Genomic DNA, 23,612 nt, shown 5'->3' with positions numbered 1-23,612 from the left:
AGTATTCAATGCTGTCGAAATACATTAATATTTTTGCATAACTATATGTGTGAGAATTGGTGTTGTATTAATGACAGTAGGTATTTTCATTCTATGTTAACAACTACAACTTTGTTTTGGTGGGAAAAAAATGGATAAGCTCTAAACATGGATTTACAATTTAGCACAATTTAAACCTAGAATGGTGGCATGTGTTAAATACATGAAGGTCCAGATTAAGGGTCTTTCCTTTCTCTATTCTTTTAATTTTTATAACATTTTTTTTTATTTATTTATTTTGCCCATTCTTCTCTATTCCTAATTATTCAGCCATTCATTCTGCACTTTTTGCCCATTATTCTCTATTTTGTAAACCCAATCCAGACCATCATACATGTTGCACTTCTAAAAATTCTGTATTATCTTTCAAGTATCTAATTGATAATGACTGATTGAAATATTGTTTCATTCTTTAATAACACTCATTTTTCTAAAAACACCTTTCACCCCCTTCCTTTGCTATATATTTTTTCTTATGAAATTGTCCTTTTGTTATTGTAATCATTGACAATTTTGTTACATACTGCTAATATTGCTATTCAGCATGTATTCATAGCTTGTAATTTTATTTTTGAGTTTAGGGAGACAGATTTATATAAGAGCACTGCTCTTGTTTCCTAATCCCAATTATTGAATCTTTTGTATATTTCGTATTTATGTCTTTACCCTTATAGCTATATATATAACGATTTCTTTAATAAAATATGTTTACAGTAATGACGGATTCCGGATGTCTGAGTTCTGAATACTTATTTCAGTCATTTGTGTCCAACATTAGGTCATGACTGTCAAATATAACGGTTTCTTTTTGAAACCCTTACCACTAAATGCTGTTTGCATGGTGGAGATTATCTAGGTCAAAAATATTTCCAGTAAAATATCAGACATGATCATCTGAAAATTGACATTCATCTCTTTCAAGTATTTTAACTCATGATTTTTGTGATACCAGCATGTATTATGATGTTCTCTGTACTTTTAGGATAATCAAATCAGTTTTTATCTTCAAACATTTTCAAACTTCTGCTTCTGTTTTTCTGAATGACTTCATTTTGTTGCAAGAAAGGATAAAATAAGGGTAGAGTACTTTCTTTTTATATATTTTCTGTTTCTAGTGGATGTCCCAGGACCTAATTGAGAACAGATGAGAAAATTTTCTAGAGTACTGCGACTCTTTTCACTAAAAATCTTACAATTAAAATTTATTGCAAGTTATACTGAAAGGTTTATAACTTACGAGTATTTTTACTCTTAAGATTTTTTGTGAAAAGAGCCGCTGGTCTTCATCCCCCCTTTTTTATGGTGGTTTTACTACTCAATCTTTAGATTTCTGTGTGGTGTTTTTACTGCTCAATCTTTAGATTTCTGTGTGGTGTTTTTACAGCTCAATCTTTAGATTTCTGTGTGGTGTTTTTAGGACTATTGTTGTTTGTTCTATACCTGGCCATGGTGTTGTCTGTCTGTCATTCTTTGCCTAATGGTTTGGTGTTGTCTCTTATCCTTTTATTTTTTTAAGTATTTAGCCAGTTCTGTAGGGTGTATCCAATTTTAGAAAAATGGAACACCAATCATAGCCTAAATTTTAGTGAATCTTAATAAAATTCATAAAAAACAATTTGATACTGAACAAAAAAGATTCAATAAAAATGTCCTCCTGATGGCATTGAATTAATATTGTTAAACATGGTGACTGCTTGTGATTGAGATGTGAATTCACTCTGATTTTCAATCCTGTCATAAAATACCTATGAAGTGTATACCAGTATATAAAGATAATTTAGAGAGAATCATTCACAATCACTTAAAACAAAGGTATCAATAGTGATGGTTTACAAAAATCAACTTGTGTGTACTGCTTCCCTGTCAGACGATATCCTGGATTACAATACCAGGGTAAATAAAAAAAATAAGATATGGTATAATTGCAAATGAGACAACTCTCCACCAGAGGTTAACAACTACTATAGGTCACCATACGGTCTTCAACAATGAGCAAACCCATACAGCATAGTCAGGTTCCAGACTTTAATATCTCATAAAAAAAAACACTGAAATATATTCAATTTTATTGTTTTATGCTCATTTTCTGTATTTTCTTTTACAAGTTGCAAAATACATCACAATATATTTCTGGTTTTGAAAGAGTAATTTACAGACAAATGTTCAATGTGAACATACAACTGTACATACTGACTCTAAAATGATTGGCTGGGATTGGTAGATATAATGTTATTGTAATAAATGTATTTTGGTGCAAACATTTAGCAAAAAGACTTGTGATATTCTCTTATGCCATAAAGTACAACAAAACTATTTTTAATATAAATCAGAAAAGCCATTTCTGAAATGGTCAAAATAAAGCAAACAAAAAAAAAATAATTTAATCCTGCCATTGGTAAACAAACTGTAATCAATTTCACAATTTTCACCGTAAAATTTTCTGTGGTTTATTAAGAACAATAATGAGTCTAACTCTACATGTATGCAATTATCAAAGTGTTTTTTTTACAGAAATTATATTAAATATAAAAGAGCAATGAATTAAAAATTTATGTAATCATTGAGATTACAATTGCAGAATGCCATAAAATCATTTCTAATGTTTTAGTCGATAGAAAATGACATCTTCATCTTCTTTTGAACTTTGTTCGACTACTTTGAATGAAACCCCTGACATAATATGCTCTGAAAAATGAATAGCATGTCTTTTTTTACATTTAAAAAAACAAAAATTAAAGCCATGTGAAAATATGCAAACAAACAGTCCAAGGAGAACAGTACATTAAAAACTATGCCTGTCCACTGCTGTCAGGGACAGAAACATCATTTGATTGGCTCAGATTTCCTGTGGCATCATCTGATTGGTTACTGTTATCTTGGTTTGTATTGGATGGATCTTCACCTGGTGATGTATCACATGTTTCTCCTTGCTGTGTTGTAGAGTCTGCAGAACATGCCTGTGTTTTGTCATCACAGCTTGACGGAGATGTGTTCTCTTCTGAACACACCGTTCCTTCATCTAGAGTGGGTGTGTCACCATCAGCAGCTCCATCTGCTGGTGTTTTTGTTGATGTTGATTCACTAACCTCCCCTGTGGCAGCCTTCCCAGAAGCCTCTGTTTCTAATTTTGTCATATCTGTAAAACATGGTTCAGAATGCAATAGTCAGTGTTCACAGCATCAAAGATTTAAAGTAAGCATAAACAGATCTCCTCTGGAAACAAAGGATGAATTATTCATGGTCCAGTTGAGATAAATGACAATTTGATGCAAACAAATCTAAACATTGAAATAAAGCAGTTGTGACAAAGATGTTTTAACAACAGTTATTAGCAGATTAATGATCTGAATTCATTTTTTCATTAATCAATTGATTTCTTATAAATCTTTGTTTTTTATGTTATCCAAAATTATTTCATTTAATACAGTGCATTTTTTAATATATGACCAAAGCATGTTTCTGCATTTAACAATGTTTAACACACTTGTTTTTATCCAAAAGTTTTTTTTTTCAAATAGTGATATAAGGGAGACAATTCAATTTCAAAATATGTTTATCTGGAAAATAAATTCTGCTTGAATTAGGAGATAGGTGGATGGTGTAAAACGTCCAATAGTAACATTTTAACCATATAAAAATTAAAAAAAATATCGATTGGATAGATATGAACCCTATAATGATAAATAAGAAAAACCTGCTGAGCAAATATATAATAGGCTCACTCAAATGTCACCTTCTACTGGACACCATTTTCTGATTCGGAGCAAACCTTAGCTTGCCCAGGGCTCTTGGTCATAAAACTTTACTCAGAACTCGAAGCTTAAAATTTGTGCTCAAAACACCAAATCTAGTATTTTGATAGGTTAAATTCAGAGTCTGAGTACGATAATCATGCAGGAAATGTTTATGACTGCAAGGCCTTATCTTCAATGCCATGTTCTTGCAGGAGTACAAATCTAATTCTTTGGTTTTAGATTGAGGATCAAGACATCAACCACATTAAGGAGCAACAACATCTTATTGGATTTAAGACAGAATTGTTAGAACAGGAAGAGTGGCATGGAAATCTGGTTCACCTATATCCAGGATATCAATGAAAATGAGTACCCCATGAATAGTAATGAATCCTTAGTACATAACTTCATAGATTAAGTGAGACTAAGCCATAAATGTAAACAACCTACCCATTCCCGATGCCTCCAGTACTTTTCTACCTAATCTCTCTGCCTGCATGGCTCTACAGAGAGATTCTAGTTTGTTGATCTTGGCTAACAACATAGGTTTCTCTTTGTCATAGGCTTGTTTCTGTAACAAACATACAAATTTTTAAGATACTGTATATCAGATTATTTTCGCGTCAGGATTTGTTATAAATGTGGTTTGGGCCTTTAAAGGGCCAGCTAAATTTTTGCTGTGTTCATTTTTTCGTGTTTAAAACTAAATACAATGCATTTAAATGAACAGCGAAATACTCGCTTATGGTTATATGCAGTAAAATGGCTTCTGCGATAATAGCAAAACATTGGACACAACTGAAAATTTTCAAATAAAACAGTATGTAGCATAATTGCAAATGAAACTATCAACCAGAGACCACAGGATATGTCAAGGCAGGGCCTCCAACAATGAGGAAACCCTTACCATATAGTAAACTATTAAAGGACCCAATTTGACAAAATATAAAGCAAAATATCATGAAATTGAAATACTAACAAAATGGATTTAACAGTAAACACACAGTTCTAGAGGACTTTTGTTTTGCTCCCCTAAAATATATATGACTTTAAATTTCTTAGTCCTATGGTCTTCTAAATGACTGAATTCATATGTTTATATTGCCATTTGTTTGTGTTTCTGGTCTTTATTTCTGATGACCTGTTTTATTTCAGCATTGAGATCAACATTGCTTTCCATAGATGGAATTTTCATTTCTATTTCTGAAAATGTCTTTACTTGGTACACTATCACATTCTACATGTTTCAAAATTCCCTGTACAAAATACCTATGTCTTAAGTCGGTATATCATTTGTCTGGTAGACTTTAATTTTAATTAAAAATTTGACTATGGAAATGAATATGTCATGTTTATTCAAATTCACGTAATATTTTTAGACATGCATTGTGTCTTTTTTTTTTTTACATTTCATCTGTTTCATTTTTTTCTGCCAGAAATTTCAAATTTTACTACATAAAAAACAAATTATTATTCTTGTTCTTTCCTATTTTTCCTATTTATTTACAGTCATACTTTTTTTTCAACATCACACTTTCCTGTTTTTTTATACTACCTTTGTACTTCAGTTATTTCCAACTTTTGCTAAATGTTTCATATTTTTATCAATCTTTATTTTCTTATGTGTATATACTGACCTCTTCTACCATATCTAATAAAGCTTTGTTTGCATTTTCCCATTTATTTTTCCATGCCGCCCCATCTTTCTCTAATTTCTTTATTCTCTTTGTCATCTGTAAGTACAATAAGGGTTAACAAGTCTAACAAAACATTTCATAAGATTTAATTATGTATCTATATTTTTGGTCTTCAAAATATTTGGTCAAAACCACAGAAACCAACACAACTTTGTATAAGGGCTGTTCCAAAATTTATCGAGGTGGGGGATGGGATGCACTAAAATTAATTAAATATGGGTGGTAACATTTTCCTTAGAATTTTTTAATTACTATAAGTAAAATGAAAAAAATGTATTTTATGAGTGGTTGGGATCTTAAAAAAATGCCTCCCATGCCCCACCATACATTTAATTCTGGACCTGCCCTTAAGAAACTGCTGCAGATTTTTTTTCCTATCTTACTTCTTGTAATCAAGATTAAATACTTACTGCTGTATAACTGACATTTAAGAAATTTTATCAATAATTATCATATCCACCAATGTATATAACAGTTCTTCAAAAAGTTGCATTTGTGAGGATTTTTTGAAAGTGTTATTCAGTATTATTCTTTTTGTACCTGTGCTTGTGTTGTCTGTTATACCTATATACATTAGAGTTTCTGAACCAATACAGGAGATTCTTCTGTAAGCTATAACCATCAACATCAATATGATTAAAAAATCTTATATTATCCTGTTATCTTCTTTAAGCTCATTCTTCATTCTCCTTTTTAGTACATTTTGAACATTCCATCTTTTTCTGGTTTTGTTTAATTCATTTCTTATTGGTTTGTCTGAACATTTTTTATTGCTTTATTTTGTCTGTTCAAACTTCACTAAACACTTGTGGACTCATTATTTGCCAAGTACTAGTTTTCATATTTTTGTTAGTATAATGTTAGGGTACCCAAATTGCACCTATTTTGACAATTCTTTGCCTACGTTTATATATGATGCAGACAAAAGCTTCCATTTTGTGTTAACTTTGTAGATGTGTCCTCATTTACAATATAGTTCCACCAATTTAATTCTGAATCAATATTGAATCATAGAAACATGGGTTTGAACTGACCTCCAAATAACCAATGATTCTGTAATGAGGAGTACCCAAATTGCATCTATGCTTAAATTCACATCCGTAAAAAATGAAATAACTGATGTTTTGTTTTATTTCTCCAAATATTTAGAACAATTTGACAATAGTCCATGCTTACCTTTCATTCTTTTAAGAAATGGATGGATGTAATATATTTTAATTGATCATTTTTTAAAAGTGGACTTTTTGTGGACGTCACATGGCGACGTTTCCGTAGATTTTCCTTTTTCCAGTGATGACTTCATCTGTTGATAATAACTGTGAATGTTTTGTGTATATTCAAATATATTTAGTGATGTTGAAAGATGAGCATAATGTCAAATCGTAAAAATACAAATTGTTGAGTCTCTAAGAAAACTTGTAAGATTTCCGCTAAATGTAAGGTGAACAACTAATTTCAGAATTTCAACAAAATACAAATTTCCTATAGTTTTTGTTAAAATCAGGAAATCAAGTATTCTTGAAATTCAATTTTTCCACAATCCACAAAAAATAGGTAAAATGAATCCACATTATTCAATACATATTCCACTCACCTTATCCATTTCTGTTTTAAATTTCTGGAACATGTCATTACTTTTGTTAATAGTAGACTGGAATTCCTCATATCTCTCTTTGTACATGTTTAACTGAAAATAGTGTGGTATGTAGGTGATAAAAGTCAAAAACGGTCTTTTGATCATTACAAATATATTTCTTACATTCTAATTACAAAGACAGAGTGGATTTTGAAGTAATATGCAAATATTTCTGAAAGAAACAAATTATCCATTCTGTGTTGTTTTTATATATAGTTGCCTTGTTTAAGCTTCATACTGAAACACTCTATTTTCATTTTGATTGATTGAATGTTGGCTGTTTAATGTCCAGTGGCAATTATTGAAGCATATTTAGAACAAGACTGAATTTTGAAACTTACATTCAATCATGTAGTATTTAGGTTACAGAATCAATTTGTACCAATGGTTTTTAATTTTTTTTTTATTTGCATTTGAGAAGAGACTATTTACCAATCCACTTTGTATGATGACTAAACATCCATTTTAACTTATTATATACATTTAACATGAGTCACACGACAGTAGCCACAAGTGAGGCAGAAATTTTTAACCCCTTTAAAGGACAATATTAACTTTTTTTTTATAGTTAGGAATAAAATTGAGAATGGAAATGGGGAATGTGTCAAAGAGAATACAACCCGACCAAAGAGCAGAAAACAGCCCAAGGCCACCAAGTGGTCATCTCAGAGATAATAAACAGCTGCGCCATGAGCTCATGATACGCCTGTCGTCTTGTGTGTGAATTTTTATGCAATAAGCATAAATAGTTTCTGACATACGGCGTGACATGCGAAAACCCCCTTTTTTTTTTTACAAAAAACTCAATATCTCTAAAACAAAATTTTGAATCAAAACCAAAAAGTATACAGATCTTTAGATTAATATAACTAAAAAGTGTGTAAAATTTTAAGCAATAATCATAAATCGTTTTTGAGATACGTCGCGACATGAGAAAACCCCCTTTTAAAAAAAAAAATCAATATCTCAAAAATAAAATTTTGAATCAAAACCAAAAAGTATACAGATCTTTAGATTAATATAACTAAGAAGTGTGTAAAATTTTAAGCAATAATCATAAATCGTTTTTGAGATATGGCGCGACATGTGAAAAACCCCTCCCCCTTTTTTAACAAAATACTCAATAACTCAAAAATAAAATTTTGAATCATCACCAAAAAGTATACAGATCTTAAGGTGAATATAACTAAGAAGTGTGTAAAGTTTTAAGCAATAATCATAAACTGTTTTTGAGATACGGCGCGACATGTGAAAAACCCCTCACCCTTTTTTAACAAAATACTCAATATCTCTAAAATAAAATTTTGAATCATCACCAAAAAGTATACAGATCTTGAGATTAATATAACTAAGAAGTGTGTAAAGTTTTAAGCAATAATCATAAATTGTTTTTGAGATACGGCGCGACATGTAAAAACAACACACACCTGTTTTAGTTACTAAGTCCCGTAACTCAAATAGTTTTAATCTTATTTTCACCAAAAAGTATAGATCGTTTGACCATCATAAGAAAAAACTATGTTAAGTTTCATGAAATTTGGATAAGTCATTCTCAAGTTACGGTGCGACATGTTTACGCCGGACAGACAGACGGACGGACACCGGACATTTGTATACCATAATACGTCCCGTCAAATATTGACGGGCGTATAAAAATCCCACACCCGGAGGTGGGTTTGGCTCAATATAGAGTTTTCTATGTAGTATTTTTTGGACAGTTTCCCCCTTTTTCTTTTGGCCATGGTGTTGTCTGTTGATGCCCTTGGAAGTTCTTGTTGTTGTTTTTTTTTAGATCTAATGTTAACAAATATACATTAAAGTTGACTTTTATTCATGTCATGATTAAAACACATTTTAAGCAGTGAATCTTTTCCCCTAATGTCAAACCCTTTAGATTTTGTAGGCATATATGTCTCTTTAATAAATAAAATACCTGTGCCTCCAAAAGGACTGATTTCTTTTGTGCTTCTGTTGCTTGGAGTAACAGCTGAAAAAGAAAACAAAGAATAAAGCAAATGTTAAGTTCCAAAATTTTCAATGTTTTTATTGTTGCTAAAATTCAAACATAACAGGTTTTGCCAAAAAAAAAAAATTTGTATTTTAAATTTTGATAGCATTATTGGTTTGTAGCATTTCCTGAAATCACCATACTGTAAATTTATTTAATTTTTTGTGAACTAATTTTTGTGGATCCAGGAAAAATTTGATTATTTTGGAAACATGATTTTGTAGTTTTCATTTTCTACATAAATCTTGTATTTGTGTAAGTTGTTCAACGAACACGATCCTAAATGCAAGAAAAATTTTCTGATTTTTTTGCCATATAAACAATAACACTATACATTTATTTCCCATGCCGGAGGGAGATATAAAGATTTGTTCACCCAAGAATATTCATATTTCACGAGGGCTCTGCCCTAGGGAAATATGATAATTTTTTAGGGTGAGCAAATCTTCATATCTCCCGAGGCAAAGGGAAATGAATGTTTTATTCCACTGCCTATGCTTTGTTTACTATCAATACATTAAATATTATTTTGCATACATTTTTTTTCTTTAAATATCCGCTTGTTTTTGTAAGTCAAACTAAACACGACATATGTATACCCATTGATAAACAGTAATGATCAAAATTTAATTACAAGTCTTTTTGTTTTATTGTCTGAAATAAATTTGAACATGATAATGATTTTTGCTATTACTATTTTAAGTAGAAAAAGAAGTTCAAAACGTTATGTACATTAACCGTGCGTAATGTCGCACGAAGTAATCCCGACATTTCAGAGGGGAATATGATCCTCAGAATGGAATATGAAGAATTGTTCAATGACACATGGGATAGTCTGAACCAATCAAATATTGATTAAACTATCAATATGTTTAAACAGTGGAATAATAATAAAATATTTACCATAGAGTAAAGTAAATACATGATACATGTATATGTTATTATTATATTCCATATCTACAGTGATAATATTAAACACTATACTAAATTATCTTCAGCATCTTAGTTTCATTAATGTTTTGCTAGTGTTATGTTGCTTAATGTTCATTTTTCAATGTAATTTTTTTTTTTTTTTTCTTACAATTTACATTTTTACTACCACTTAGGTACTTTCAAGTTCAAATTTAAAACAATTTACATTATTTTAACAAACAATCTGACAAAAAAAGTTGGTCATGTTTATATTAAAACTTCTTTTGACTGAATTTTAACTAATTTTTTGTTCAGTTCATTTGATTGTAATTTCACTTTCCATTCAACAATCACAATATTAAATGCTTGGAATTTTTTTTTCAATTTAAGGTACTTGCATAAATACCTTTTTTAATCATTTTATAAATATCAATACTTTGCAAGCTTTGTCCTAATTATTAACCTGACAGGATCAAACTTACGACTTCTTTTTCTTTTTTTGATCTTTCTTGTTCCTCCTTTAGTATTGCATTTGACTGAGCTAACCTGGCATCGGCTAACTTTTGTTCTAGTTCTCTATGTTGCATCACCTTTTCTACTTGCTGAAAATGACAAATAAAATCTTGTATTTTTTAATTACATAAATATCGAATACTGATAATCTAAAATAAAATAGGTTGTCTAATCCCTGAATCAGCGTGATCAACCATATTCATACAATTTGTGTGTAAAAGATTCAAATGTAGGTCACTGTATCTTGGAAATAAACTTCAAAGTTAAACATGCTTTAATGAAGAGTAAAATATAGGTCTGAGTGACTTGGTTTTTTTGGAAAGACTATCATACTCACTATATGCATACAAAACACAAGACATGATTGCTTGACACTTACTGATGAGCTCCATATTCTATCGTAAATTTTCTCTAGTTTCATATTGTTCTATAAACTTTTAAAGTTTGCTAGCTAGCTCGTGTTTTTCACTCATAACTTTGAAATTTAACCTTTTCTATAGTTTCATATTGTTCTATAAAAAGTTTGCTGTCTAGCTCTGTGTTTTCTTCTTGTAACTGTATTTTTACTTTTTCTCTTGTTTCATATTGTTCTATGAACTTTTTAAGTTTGCTGGCTAGCTCTGTGTTTTCTTCTTGTAACTGTATTCCCACCTTTTCTCTTGTTTCATATTGTTCTATGATCTTTTTAAGTTTGCTGGCTAACTCCGTGCTTTCCTCTTGTAACTTTGTATTTTTACCTTTTCTCTTGTTTCATATTGTTCTATGAACTTTTTAAGTTTGCTGGCTAGCTCTGTGTTTTCCTCTTGTAACTGTATTCTTACCTTTTCTCTTGTTTCATATTGTTCTATAAACTTTTAAAGTTTGCTAGCTAGCTCCATGTTTCCACTCATAACTTTGTATTCTTACCTTTTCTCTTGTTTCATATTGATCTATGAACTTTTTAAGTTTGCTGGCTAACTCTGTGTTTTCCTCTTGTAACTTTGTATTCTTACCTTTTCTCTCGTTTCATATTGTTCTATGAACTTTTTAAGTTTGCTGGCTAACTCTGTGTTTTCCTCTCGTAACTTTGTATTTCTCTCATGATGATCCTGCATTTGTTGCTGAATCTCACCAATAGTTGTCTATAAATAATTAATGTACAACTGTTAAATATGTATTGGATAGCAAAATAACTTGCATTCAGCTTATCTAAAGAGAAAATTCATAAATTTGTATTTGAAAGGGCCTTTACAAAAATGTTTTGCAGGAAATGAAATTCTATCATTCACAGAAGTGAAATGACATTTCCAACAGAACAATAAGTACAGAGTGAAAAAAAAAACATTAATTATGGCAAAACCACTTTTCTTCAGTTTCATTTAATTTTTAAACAAGACAAAAGATATTTTTAAGCTCATTTGATGGGTAATTTTGAAAAATTATTAATTTTTAAGATTTAAAGTTCTCCGACTCTGTTATATATATTAATAAGTCAATATGATCATAAGAAAACAACTTTCTTATTGCAATAATTGTCTCCCCTGAAACTGTATCAACTCCCTCTAATTGAATGGTTCATCAATATTTAACCTTTTGCAGTGTTATTTCCTTCCCTAATATTGTAGGGTCATTGTTGATTTCCATATTGAATTTGTTTTGGGTTACAATCCTGAAAATATTGTGTTTACATTGACTATGGTTCAAAAATCATCATATTACTTTTACTATTGGAAGTCTGCATGGTCTAAGTCAATTCTGTTGTAAAATTTTGATTCAATAATATAAGTTAGCATGCGCTGATTTATTGGTGAACAAATTCTCATAAAATCTAAAGGGTAAGTCAGGAATCCTTTTCTAGACAATCTTGGTGTTTTCTTGTACTGGTGAACTGGGCTAACAAAAGAATGCAGTCATCAGTTATTAAAGCTATTATATTGTATAATAGTGTTTAGTTTCAAACATAAAATTAAGGATTGCCCATGTTGACTAATTAAAGAAATAGCCAAGCTGGTGACTGCACTGTCTGGTCTTGTTAGGTGTGATCATATGTCTATCAATTAAGACCATATATATGATGACCTTTAATAAGGTGTATATTTTGGTGAACTAGTGTTGTTGGGTTACTGTCTGAGTGCTGTTTACTGTGCATCTTTACAACTATCAATATATACCTGGAATTTCCCTGATATTTCCTTTCTCTTTTCATCTTCTTCTCTGGCTCTTTGTAAACTTTCTTGCTGCAAAAAATAATTACAATTATGCAATAATCAATATTTCAATATAAACAATATAGGTTTTCTACAACAGTCATATAAAGCATACGTGCTGACATTTAAATGTTTTCAATCTCCTGCTTGAGAATTACATTTTGTTCCGCTGTTTAGTTTTTGTGGTAATCATTTCAACTACATTTTTCTACTGTCTTTAATTTTTTTAAGCAAGGTAAAATAACTTTCATGTCTTGACTGATTTAGCATTTAGCAAAATGCCAGGGGTGTTCTGCCAGCAAAATCTACATAATCATAATCTATGCTGTAGGGAAAACAATTCAAAACAATACAATTTCCTTGTTAAACTATTGAACAAATTAAGTCTTTTTCATCTTATAACTAAATCCTGTGGAGGTGTACTAATTGATTTAGTCTGAGAGAACATGGCTTATTAGTGGAAATTGGGCTTTCATCCAACTTCCAGTAACTGCAATACTCTAAAATCAATACATTTTGTTATATGTTTTTGTGCCAACAATTCAAGCCCTCTCCAACTGATTTTCAGGTTTTTGTTACACTAATACTCCAGGTTAGGGAGAGGGTAGAGTGCCCACAAACAGGTAAAACCAAAGTTTATTCTTAATGTGTCTGTCCAAAGACACAAACCTGTAGTCCAGTGGTCATTGTAGATTGCTTTCTGCAATATTAGTTTTTGTTTATTGTTGTAGTCCTAATCAGGCTGCTGGTCTTCTCTTTAGAATAGGCTCCTTCACGGTTAATGCAGCCATATTGAATAAGCAATTGTTCTGTTTCAATGCTGTTTTCCTGTATTTTATAATCCATTTGCACCTCCATTATGAAAATCTGCTGCCTAATCAATATGGTTGCAATAACCGTGAAAGGGCCTATTGTTTCACATTTCTAATACCAGGGCCTTCTATAACTTCCTATACAATAAGGATTTAATTCCTTGTTGAAACCAAATCTCTTATTGTTCACTACTTTGTCATTTGTTCTAATGGATAATTGTCTCATTGGCAATCATACCACTTCTCCTTATTTGTATTTACATGTACCTATCTGTTATTTCTCAAAATATCATAGGAAATTGTGTGTGTGTTTGTAAATGAAATTCAAAATTAAAGTAATGTTTATTTTGGGTAAAATGACGATTCAGTAAACATGGTAAAATAGTACTTTCAGACTACTCCAACAATTGACCTTTGAGAAAGAGATGCAAAGACAAAAACTAAAACGATTGAAGAACACATGGTCTAGATAGAAAGATTTGGTATAGGTACAACACAATGTTGGTTAAACCTATTTTATAACTACAAATCCCCCTCCCCTTTTTGCCCATCCACAAAAATGCAGTAAAAAGCAGTTTCATTTTCTATTCATCATGTTCATAATTCTGTAAGATTAACAAATCTTACTTCACATACTTAACAATAAGAATCATTTAAATCACATGTTTTTTTGTGTTATTGAGTTGCTCTTTTACTGACACATATTCCAATTACAATAAATTAAAAGTCCCCTCCCCAAACCTACCCTTAATTAAACACCACTTTTCATATACATTAACAGACTACTAACCCTAATAACTTGGTTGTGTTTCTGTTACTCTCTACACAATCCCTCCAGTTAACATTAACAGACTACCTACCCTAATAACTTGGTTGTGTTTCTGCAACTCTCTACACAATCCCTCCAGTTAACATTAACAGACTACCTACCCTAATAACTTGGTTGTGTTTCTGCAACTCTCTACACAATCCCTCCAGTTAACATTAACAGACTACTAACCCTAATAACTTGGTTGTGTTTCTGTAACTCTCTACACAATCCCTCCAGTTAACATTAACAGACTACCTACCCTAATAACTTGGTTGTGTTTCTGCAACTCTCTACACAATCCCTCCAGTTAACATTAACAGACTACCTACCCTAATAACTTGGTTGTGTTTCTGCAACTCTCTACACAATCCCTCAAGTTTACTTTTAGCCATTACTGCTTTTGTGTGTTCAGTCTGTAACTGATCTTTTTCTCTTGTTGTCTGTAAATAAACATAAAATTAAACAAATACCTAATTAACATGATCTGCAACTGCACTATCATATTTTTTAAAATGCATGTCAAATTTTAAACAAGCTCCTTTAGAAGGTATAATTCTGCAGGAAGACATATGTGTACTTCACCATACCCATACAAATTATTTTGTTTCCTGGGCCATCAAATCTTTGCTCTCATTCCTATATATGAAAAATGCTGAATGGAGAAGTAATAAAAAAAAAAAAAAAATATATAGATTTGCTATGAACATGGTTGATACTGGCATCTTTCCACTTTTAAGATTCAAACATAAAACGGAAATTTAAGACCATTAAATGGAACCAGCTTACTTTTTAAAGACTGTGTTCCAATCATTATTTTCAAAAGATTCACTAGTTGTTACAGGAAAATTATATTTAGATAATGACTGATTAGAAGCCATGGCAATGCTTTTTTCCCTATTGAAATCAAATGTACAATTCATCAGTCAATGTTTCTGTCAAGATTAGTTCAATTTGGATTGCAGTTTAAGGGATGATAATTGAAATGTAAGAAAGATTAAATCCTCAATTATAGACATGATCATGATGATTCTCACTAAGTATTATTAATAGAATTTATAACAAAGAATTTTCATCAAAATGTATCTGATATATATGCACATGATGTGTACAGTGTGTCCAAAAATATGTAGTTCAAACTAACTATTAATGGTCAAATCTTTCATAGTAAATCTGGTTACTGTACTTTATTCACTCTCTCTATATCAATAGGTGTTGTAAAGCAAGCTGCAATCAAAACGAAACTTACACCATTAGAAAGATTCTTTAAATCAATAAATAGTCTTTCCAGCAGCCTTTAGTTTAAGAATAAAATAAATCTGTATGTACACTTACGACACTAAGTTTACGTTGAAGTTGTTTGACTGTAGAATTTAGAGTTCTGTGTTCCTCATGGAGATCAGCATACTTTTTACACAAGGCAGCTAATTTTTCTTCGGTGGTTTGTAGGCTGCTCAAAGCTCTCAGAATATGATCTACAGAAAAAACATAAAATTTCCAAAGTTCTGAATTCAAACCAAGCTCTCAAAATATGATCTACAGAAAAACATAAAATTTCCAAAGTTCTGAATTGTAACTTTGTCCTATAATAGAATATCTGGTTATTTTTTTACCTGTCAAATTGATAAGCAACTGTCAACAACCTTTAGGTTTTTTTCCTGCTTGATTAAATTAAGACACATACAGACGACCACAAAATTTTGCACATCCAGTTACTCTTTCAGTTGAAGAAAGAGCTGCGTAAAACAAAGATCTCTATTCTTAAAACTTTAAAAACAAGCAGGCCAAGAAGAATTATGTGGGTGTTGATTAATTACAAAACCGACTTTTTCTTTAATCTTTTTTCAGGTGTTGCTGAAAGATTCAAGGTGATTGCGCAATCACACCAATAATTTGTTATTCTGATAACACTAAAGAAGCTTTTACATTTCATGGATATGTGCCAGATTCAAAACGCATCAATGATTTGTTTTGAAACGTAACATGGAAGAGGATCTATAAAAACACATGCTAGCCTGTTTCTGTTCAGAAATAAACAATCGACTTTGAAGTTACTAAATTACAGATCATTAAATTATAACAATACACAAAAGCAATGCAATAAACTGTTAGATATTACGTCAATCATGTCTTTCCTGTTGCAAGTGGTTTATAATCTGTTTAACTTACTTTCCTAATTTACAAGTGCTCATGCACTATTGGGTGCATCAGTGAAGTTCAAGGACACCAAGACCAAGATATACATTTTTCTTTTTTATACAATCAACAAGATAAAATTTTGACTTAGTAAAAAATGTTATCAACAAACTAGAAAACAAATATAAAATTATTTAACACCTGTTTTTGAACCTAGTGACCGTGGTCTAAAAAAACATACTTCAGATTCAACTAATATTAAATTACAATATTAGCAAACCAAATAAAATATTTCAAAACAGTACTGAAATTCAGTTTTCAAACTATTACATACTTGAAGCAGACATTTATCTGAACATTAAAGAGAAGAGAAATGCATATCTTTTTGTTACACACTGAATCTTATCAGATATCTTTCTAAATGTTTACTTGATATGCTTCTAAATTTTGACAGATGGTGTCCTTGAACTTCACTGAAAACACATTGAACATGTTGAACAATGATGATGAATACCCTGCCACTGTATAAATGCTGTATATAGTGTAAATTCAGAAATTATTGCGTGCATTTATTATTGCGATTTTGTCATTTTAGACTAAAATGCGATTTAAATTTTTGCGATATTGAGACAAATCCTGTTTAATTCATATAAAAATTTTCAAAATGCGAGTTTAAATTATTGCGATTATAACCCTGTCGCATTTTTCGCAATAATAAAAACATCGCAATAATTTCTGAATCTACAGTAGTGTAAGTTATTGGAAATCTTTTTGGCTCATATATCAATACAAGCCAGTTGTTTAATATCATTCTAAAAGGGGTTCACTTAATCATCAAAATTCACTGCATCCAAGACAATCAAATAACAAAAAAATGTGAAAGTAAATAGTGTTAGTCATTCAAATTGCAAAATTTAATTTCCGTGACATTTACCATTTTTACCTATAGTTTTATCCTCTTTCTTTTTACTTTTTTTGTCAATTTTTGTTCGGTCCTTGGAGTCAGATCTTTCAGTTTCCTCTTTTTTCTTGTTTTTATTTTCCCCTTCAGGCGGGTCAGCCTTCTCCCCATTTATTTTCAGATCTCTACTCAATGCCTCCTCTAAACCTTCAGACCCCGTACTAGCATGCATGGACCCATTCTGACTGTCGGGTGATCCATCTCTCTCAGCAGGGTCTGGGGCTGTCATCTGTTGGACCAGAGAAGAGAGTGCACTCTCACTCAGACCTGAGATCTCAGAGTTCACACCTTGTTCTTGGTTTAATTGTTCTGTTGCAAAAGTTTCTGTGAAAAAAGAGAAAAGAACCTGCATACATTGTATATATATGTGTTTCTCGTTTTTTATATAGATTAGACCGTTGGTTTTCCTGTTTGACTGGTTTTACACTAGTAATTTTTGGGGCCCTTTATAGCTTGCTGTTCGGTGTGAGCCAAGGCTCCGCGTTGAAGACCGTTCTTTGACCTAAAATGGTTTACTTTTATAAATTTTGACTTGGATGGAGAGTTGTCTCATTGGCACTCATACCACATCTTCTTATACATGTTATATCTATATAATTACAATTGCAAACTTCTATAAGGTGATCTATTGATCACAGATACCCCCACCTACAGCTTAACTTTTAAACCTCAAATGTCCACTGTCAAATTGAACTTGACCAGTGTATTATGGTCCACATGACTGTGTTCAACATGTTTAAATTCAAAATGATTCTGTTAAGTGGAACATTAACTTTCATTCAGATCCTTATAAAAAAAAAATAGTGTCAGCCATCTTCTTGAATATGAATCAAATATTATGTATATTGTTCTACAAAAATTTCATTACTTAAAAAATAAAATTTTAAAAAAGTGATCTGACAATGAATAAAATGACAATGATAAATTCTGTTATTCATTTTGATTGAATACTATGCAGTTATACATGTACACGTAACAATCTATAATTGTGTAGTTCAGTGGTTGTCGTTGGTTCATGTCTGTCATAAACTTGTTTTTTTTTTTTAATTGTATTGTCATAAATTAGGCTTTTAGTCTTTATCGTTTCAAATTTTTCGTTTCGGCCTTTTATAGCAGACTTTACAGTACTAGTCATAACAGTATGTGTTTTTTTTCTCTTTGTTGAAGGTTGTACTGTGACCTATAATTGCTTATTTCTAATTCATTTAAACTCTGGTGGATAGTTGTCTCATTGGCAATCATACCACATCTCCTTACTTTTATATTGGTAAAAAGAGTATATATGGTTTTTCATAAGTTAACAAATACCTTCTGAATCCAGGACCATATGGCCTCTATGCACACAACACATGAACTCTGGACCATATGGCCTCCATGCACACAACAAGGCATTCATACATGTACATGTACCTACCAACTTTCTCCATGACTTCAATTATCCGTAAATCCTCTGCAATAAGCTGATGATAATAATCAAAACTCTGAAGTGGTCCAACGGGAAATGACTGTTTATGTTCTAACTCGTTTAAATCCTCAACATCAACTAACGATCTCTCTTCACACTTGCTATCAATATCACAATCACAGCTGTCTTGTTGATAAACAGTCACAGAATCTTTCCGTGGATACTTTAATACAGATTTTACTTCCACAACAGAAAGAGTCACCGGCTCGACGAAACAATCTAAATCTGAAAGATCCTCCGACAGAACTTCTTGTTCTAACCAAGCAACTGATTGATCAGATGCTGAGAAGGTTTGTGGGGCTTGGTCTGTATCTACAGTGGCAAGATCTGAAATTTGTTCACAAGGAGTCGCAATCTGAACTTGATGCTGAAAACCTGACGAAAGTTCTGATTTTATCTCCTGCTTTGAAAAAGATTCGTTTACTGGCTGTGTTACCTGAACAACTTCTGATTCAGTTACAGGCTTGATCTGTTCTCTTTCGTCTGGATGCTTAAAGAGAAAAAAAAAATTATGACTTCTGATAAAAGACAACATTATATCTACATGATCTATGCTATAAATCACAATGTAACTGTATTACAAGCAAATGACTAGTATTGACATGTACATGTAGCTATGTGTTATATCAGTAAGATGTGATTTTTGCTCCGTCTTACTGTAAATTTGAGATGATGAACATCATTAAAAGTGCAGTTCCTTTGCTTTAGGTATCTAGTATGTCATGCAAACATTTGTTTGCACCTGTCCTAAGTCGGGAATCTGATGTTCAGTAGTTGTCGTTTGTTGATGTGGTTCATAAGTGTTTCTCGTTTTTTATATAGATTAGACCGTTGGTTTTCCCGTTTGAATGGTTTTACACTAGTAATTTTTTGGGGCCCTTTATAGCTTACTGTTCGGTGTGAGCCAAGGTTCCGTGTTGAAGACCATACTGTGACCTATAATGGTTTACTTTTATAAATTTTGACTTGGATGGAGAGTTGTCTCATTGGCACTCATACCACATCTTCTTATATCTATGTAAGGATTATTACATCTTTCCATTGCATGTAATAATAGTAACAAGTTAAAAAATTCTGAATGACCAATACCTTAGCTTGTAGAATCTTATCATCAAGAAAAAGGGATTCTGCTCAATTTGTGATTTTTCCAGAAAGTCCCTGCATGTTAACATGTTTATGCAAAAGAAGGTAACTCTTTTTCTTTTTTTTCTCAAGTTTCAAGGGCCAAATAACAAGAAATAAGGGGTGCGTACTATGCATGACTGCATTTTATACACACCAAAAAAATGTTACAATATCATGTGACTCTTGGTCATGTTGGTTTTGGATAGCAAAATAAAATGATCTCATGATCAAGTCAGCACTTATTCGATTTTGAAATTTCATTAGAATTCCTAAATAATGTTACCGGGTACCAATACTTTAACATGTTCAATCCAATGTTTCAGTTTCAATGAGTTAGTTCAGTGTGAATTAAGATTGATCTATATATTGATTTTTGGTGTTTAATGCAACTTTCCGAACTTTTGGCTACATTGTTTATTGTGGTGGCCAGAAATTATTGATTAAGGAAGATGGAGTGCCCAGAGATCCACATTCTGTTGGCAGGCAAACTGGCAATCCTAGTCAATTAAGATTGGAGTCAAACGAACCTGCCATCTACCATGTGTGAGTTCAAATTCACAACCTCAGTGGTGACAGGCTAGTGATGCAGTAGATAAACTACTTAGACCACAGCTGACAACCAAGGTCTCTCTATGAATCAATAAATAGAAAAGGCAGGTAATGTATGGCCATTACTGACCATTGTCTAGTCATGCTAGTCAAAGAAAGAAAACAGCTAAAATAATTCTGTCAACAAGTGAAAACACACACCTTAACTTTAGTCAACAAATATCCTGTTAGTCATCAAAGCACTGAAATTACAGCAGCAAATTAAATTATATTTCTCCAAAAATACATGCAATTAGTAACATATTAGAACCATTTTACTGCACAGTATGTAAAGAATTGGAATATACATTCTGATGTAGCTGTGTAAAGGATTACAGGTATAAAAGTCTATGTATATCATCAAAACAGAAATATACAAGACGTCTTATATCACATCACGCAATATAAATCAACAGACTGAGGGGAACGGCATTCCATCATGACAAACTGGCTACTCTCCAATCTTCTACAAATACATTTCTTATATTATATTTCTTAATTAATTTCTTATCATGTTTACAATAAAATTCAATTTCCCCAAAAATTAGTAAAAAAAAGATCAAAGAGGCGAGAAAATTGGCTAGAATCAGAACATACCTGTTTAATTTTTCTTGATTTTCCACGAAGAAAACATGAAGAGAGAGTTCTAAATGTTGAACGGAACCAGGAGAATGCCATGCTATGTCATCTTCCTTGTATCAATTGTTTAGTCAATTTGGGGCTCCAGAAAGGGGAAATCAAAGGTAATACAGGTGCATTATGATTCCACACTCATAGAAGATAACATCTAAGTATTCCCAAGAATTTACATAAAAACATAGAATGTCTTATGGTTGTATTGTTACAATTGCTGTTAACTATAAATATTACTAAATGTATGAAATTATGCAAATTTGACGGGACACTGCATCACCACTGACTGTTTGACAAAAAAACTAGAAGTGTGCATTTTCTAATTTATAAGCTAAATAAAATGAAGGGATAATTAAAGCACATGTAAAATGGATAATTAATATACAAGTACATGTTTCCAATAGTATGTATACATGTACATTAGAAATTTCTCAAGATGGTACATGTAACTACTGCTAGTGCTTAGGACATGATTTAAATGCTTAGGACTGAACATTTCATCTGCTAATTTTTGGTTAAATTGAATGTTATCAAACTAAAACTAAGGCTACAAATCCGTAACCCTAGATATTGTTAATTAATATTATTAGGCCCTTTTGAATATTTATATATTTGGATTTCAACGCTCCAAGGTCTAGTGCAAATAAACTCATCATAGATACCTGGATTAAAATTTTGTATGCCAGATGCACGTTTTGTCTATAAAAGAATCATCATTGATGCTTGAATCAAAAAATTTAAAAGGCCAAAAAAATGCAAAGTTAAAGAGCATTGAGGACCAAAAATTCCAAAAGTCAGTACAGTTTATATTCCATATGATTATATGAAGTGGTCATAAATCAGATATGGCATGCATGTATGTATTATCTTTTATTACAATGTTTCACATTTAATCACTCAACACTAAGCCGCCAAGAGTAATTTTCAACTTAATCCATTTGTATTTACTGTGCATGTATACTGTACAATGTTTTATCTTCGCTGTATGTGTATATATTGCTTTGTCTATGAGGGTGATTGTCTGATTGCAAAAATAAATCAGGAAATAATTAGTTAGTGTTCTATTGTTCAGTGAAGATACATGTACATAAAGCACATGTATGTTCTGTTCACTGAACTATAGAACATTAACCCCTCATACAGGTATAATGAAGATTCTTACTAAGAGTCCTGGCCCCGGCGCCATAAAACTTTTTTTTTCTGGGTAAAAAAATATTCTCAGAATAAATTATTTTACTCAGCTAAGAATGAGCACTTTTTTATCCGCCATAAAAAAATATTCTCAACGTTGAGAATATTCTCAGCTGAGAATTTTTTTTCTTAGCTGAGAATTTTTTTCTCAGTGATGTAAGCGGTAAAATAGATGTTTGGAAACTAAAAAGTGTACCAAACTTCGCTAAAACGCAGTTTGATCTCTTTAGCAATAATGTAAAACATAAAAAGAATCTATTATAGATACAATGACAAGACCGTAATGACAAGTAACATTTTGTAAGCATCTGTTACCACAGTCCTGACAAAAAGTCACAGGATATAAAGTTTGAAATTATAAGAGAAAGATCTTGAAATATTTGAGTTATTTACCCGTAGCTTCTTATAAATATATATTACTTTTTATATTTCTTTATTTATCTATATTTAATTTTTTATAAAGATTAAATGTAATCCTCGTTGACGTTTACGTGAAGAGTGCTTTCTTTCACGTCCGCACTTCTACCGAGTATGGCATGCCAAATAAACATTTAAAATAGTTATTACGGATCAATAACATACATAATGAGTTTAATATCATATTGCACAGGAAGAGAAAATGAAAGTACGACGTCGTGTGAGAAGGCATGGCATATATTGTCCATTACATTTATTAACAACACCTTGTACAAATATTCTCTTAAAAAATAAAAACAGTTTAATAGAACAAACAAAACTATCCGTCACAATGATATATGAGGGTCTTGATAAGGGGGAGGGTGTTCTATTTTTCCGTATCCTGTAATTCTATTGGCCATTTTTCTCTATTCAGTAAGAAATGTTTTCTGTAAAATTCGTGTGTTCTGATCGTGCATATGGAAATTTCCTTCTCTATCATGATTTTGATATGATGGATGTTTTGTTTATATCAACGACATATGTATGACGACACTACCCAGTAACACCCCCCCCCCCCCCCCCCCCCCCCCTTTCCCCCTCCCCCGAATCTCTCACTGTACTGCACAAATGATACATTTATCAATTTTGACTAATATCTGTTCAAAACCAAACAGGGGGAAATTATTTTACTTTCATTGTAATAATTTGGATATCTGAGATAATAAACAGTAGATAGGGTGAAGTTATTTATATTTGATTATACATGTAT

General features: G+C 31.5%; 1 protein-coding gene across 5 annotated transcripts in view; it reads right to left on the bottom strand.

The window, feature by feature from the left end:
• Window positions 1-2,092: 2,092 nt before the first annotated feature.
• Window positions 2,093-23,612, bottom strand: part of LOC127726583 (alpha-taxilin-like) — a 31,687-nt gene continuing 10,167 nt past the window's right edge. For 3 of the 5 annotated variants that reach the window (XM_052234003.1, XM_052234001.1, XM_052234000.1), the window contains exons 2-13: window positions 18,857-19,397; window positions 17,416-17,766; window positions 15,681-15,820; window positions 14,678-14,788; window positions 12,690-12,755; window positions 11,532-11,660; window positions 10,509-10,628; window positions 9,040-9,093; window positions 7,065-7,157; window positions 5,411-5,506; window positions 4,224-4,344; window positions 2,093-3,175 (exon numbers count right to left, since the gene is read on the bottom strand). In XM_052234003.1, coding sequence (XP_052089963.1) covers window positions 2,829-3,175; window positions 4,224-4,344; window positions 5,411-5,506; window positions 7,065-7,157; window positions 9,040-9,093; window positions 10,509-10,628; window positions 11,532-11,660; window positions 12,690-12,755; window positions 14,678-14,788; window positions 15,681-15,820; window positions 17,416-17,766; window positions 18,857-18,869 — 1,641 coding nt within the window. In that variant the 5' untranslated portion in view covers window positions 18,870-19,397 and the 3' untranslated portion in view covers window positions 2,093-2,828. Of the gene's footprint in view, window positions 3,176-4,223; window positions 4,345-5,410; window positions 5,507-7,064; window positions 7,158-9,039; window positions 9,094-10,508; window positions 10,629-11,531; window positions 11,661-12,689; window positions 12,756-14,677; window positions 14,789-15,680; window positions 15,821-17,415; window positions 17,767-18,856; window positions 19,398-21,217; window positions 21,314-23,612 lie in introns of those variants that run through there. The other 2 variants (XM_052233998.1, XM_052233999.1) reach the window with 2 other exon arrangements.

The sequence above is a fragment of the Mytilus californianus genome, unplaced genomic scaffold, assembly GCF_021869535.1.
Source record: "Mytilus californianus isolate M0D057914Y unplaced genomic scaffold, xbMytCali1.0.p SCAF_18, whole genome shotgun sequence".
NCBI lineage: Eukaryota > Metazoa > Mollusca > Bivalvia > Mytilida > Mytilidae > Mytilus > Mytilus californianus.
Note: the sequence above shows the minus strand (reverse complement) of the source record. Positions and strands in the feature narration are given on the sequence as shown.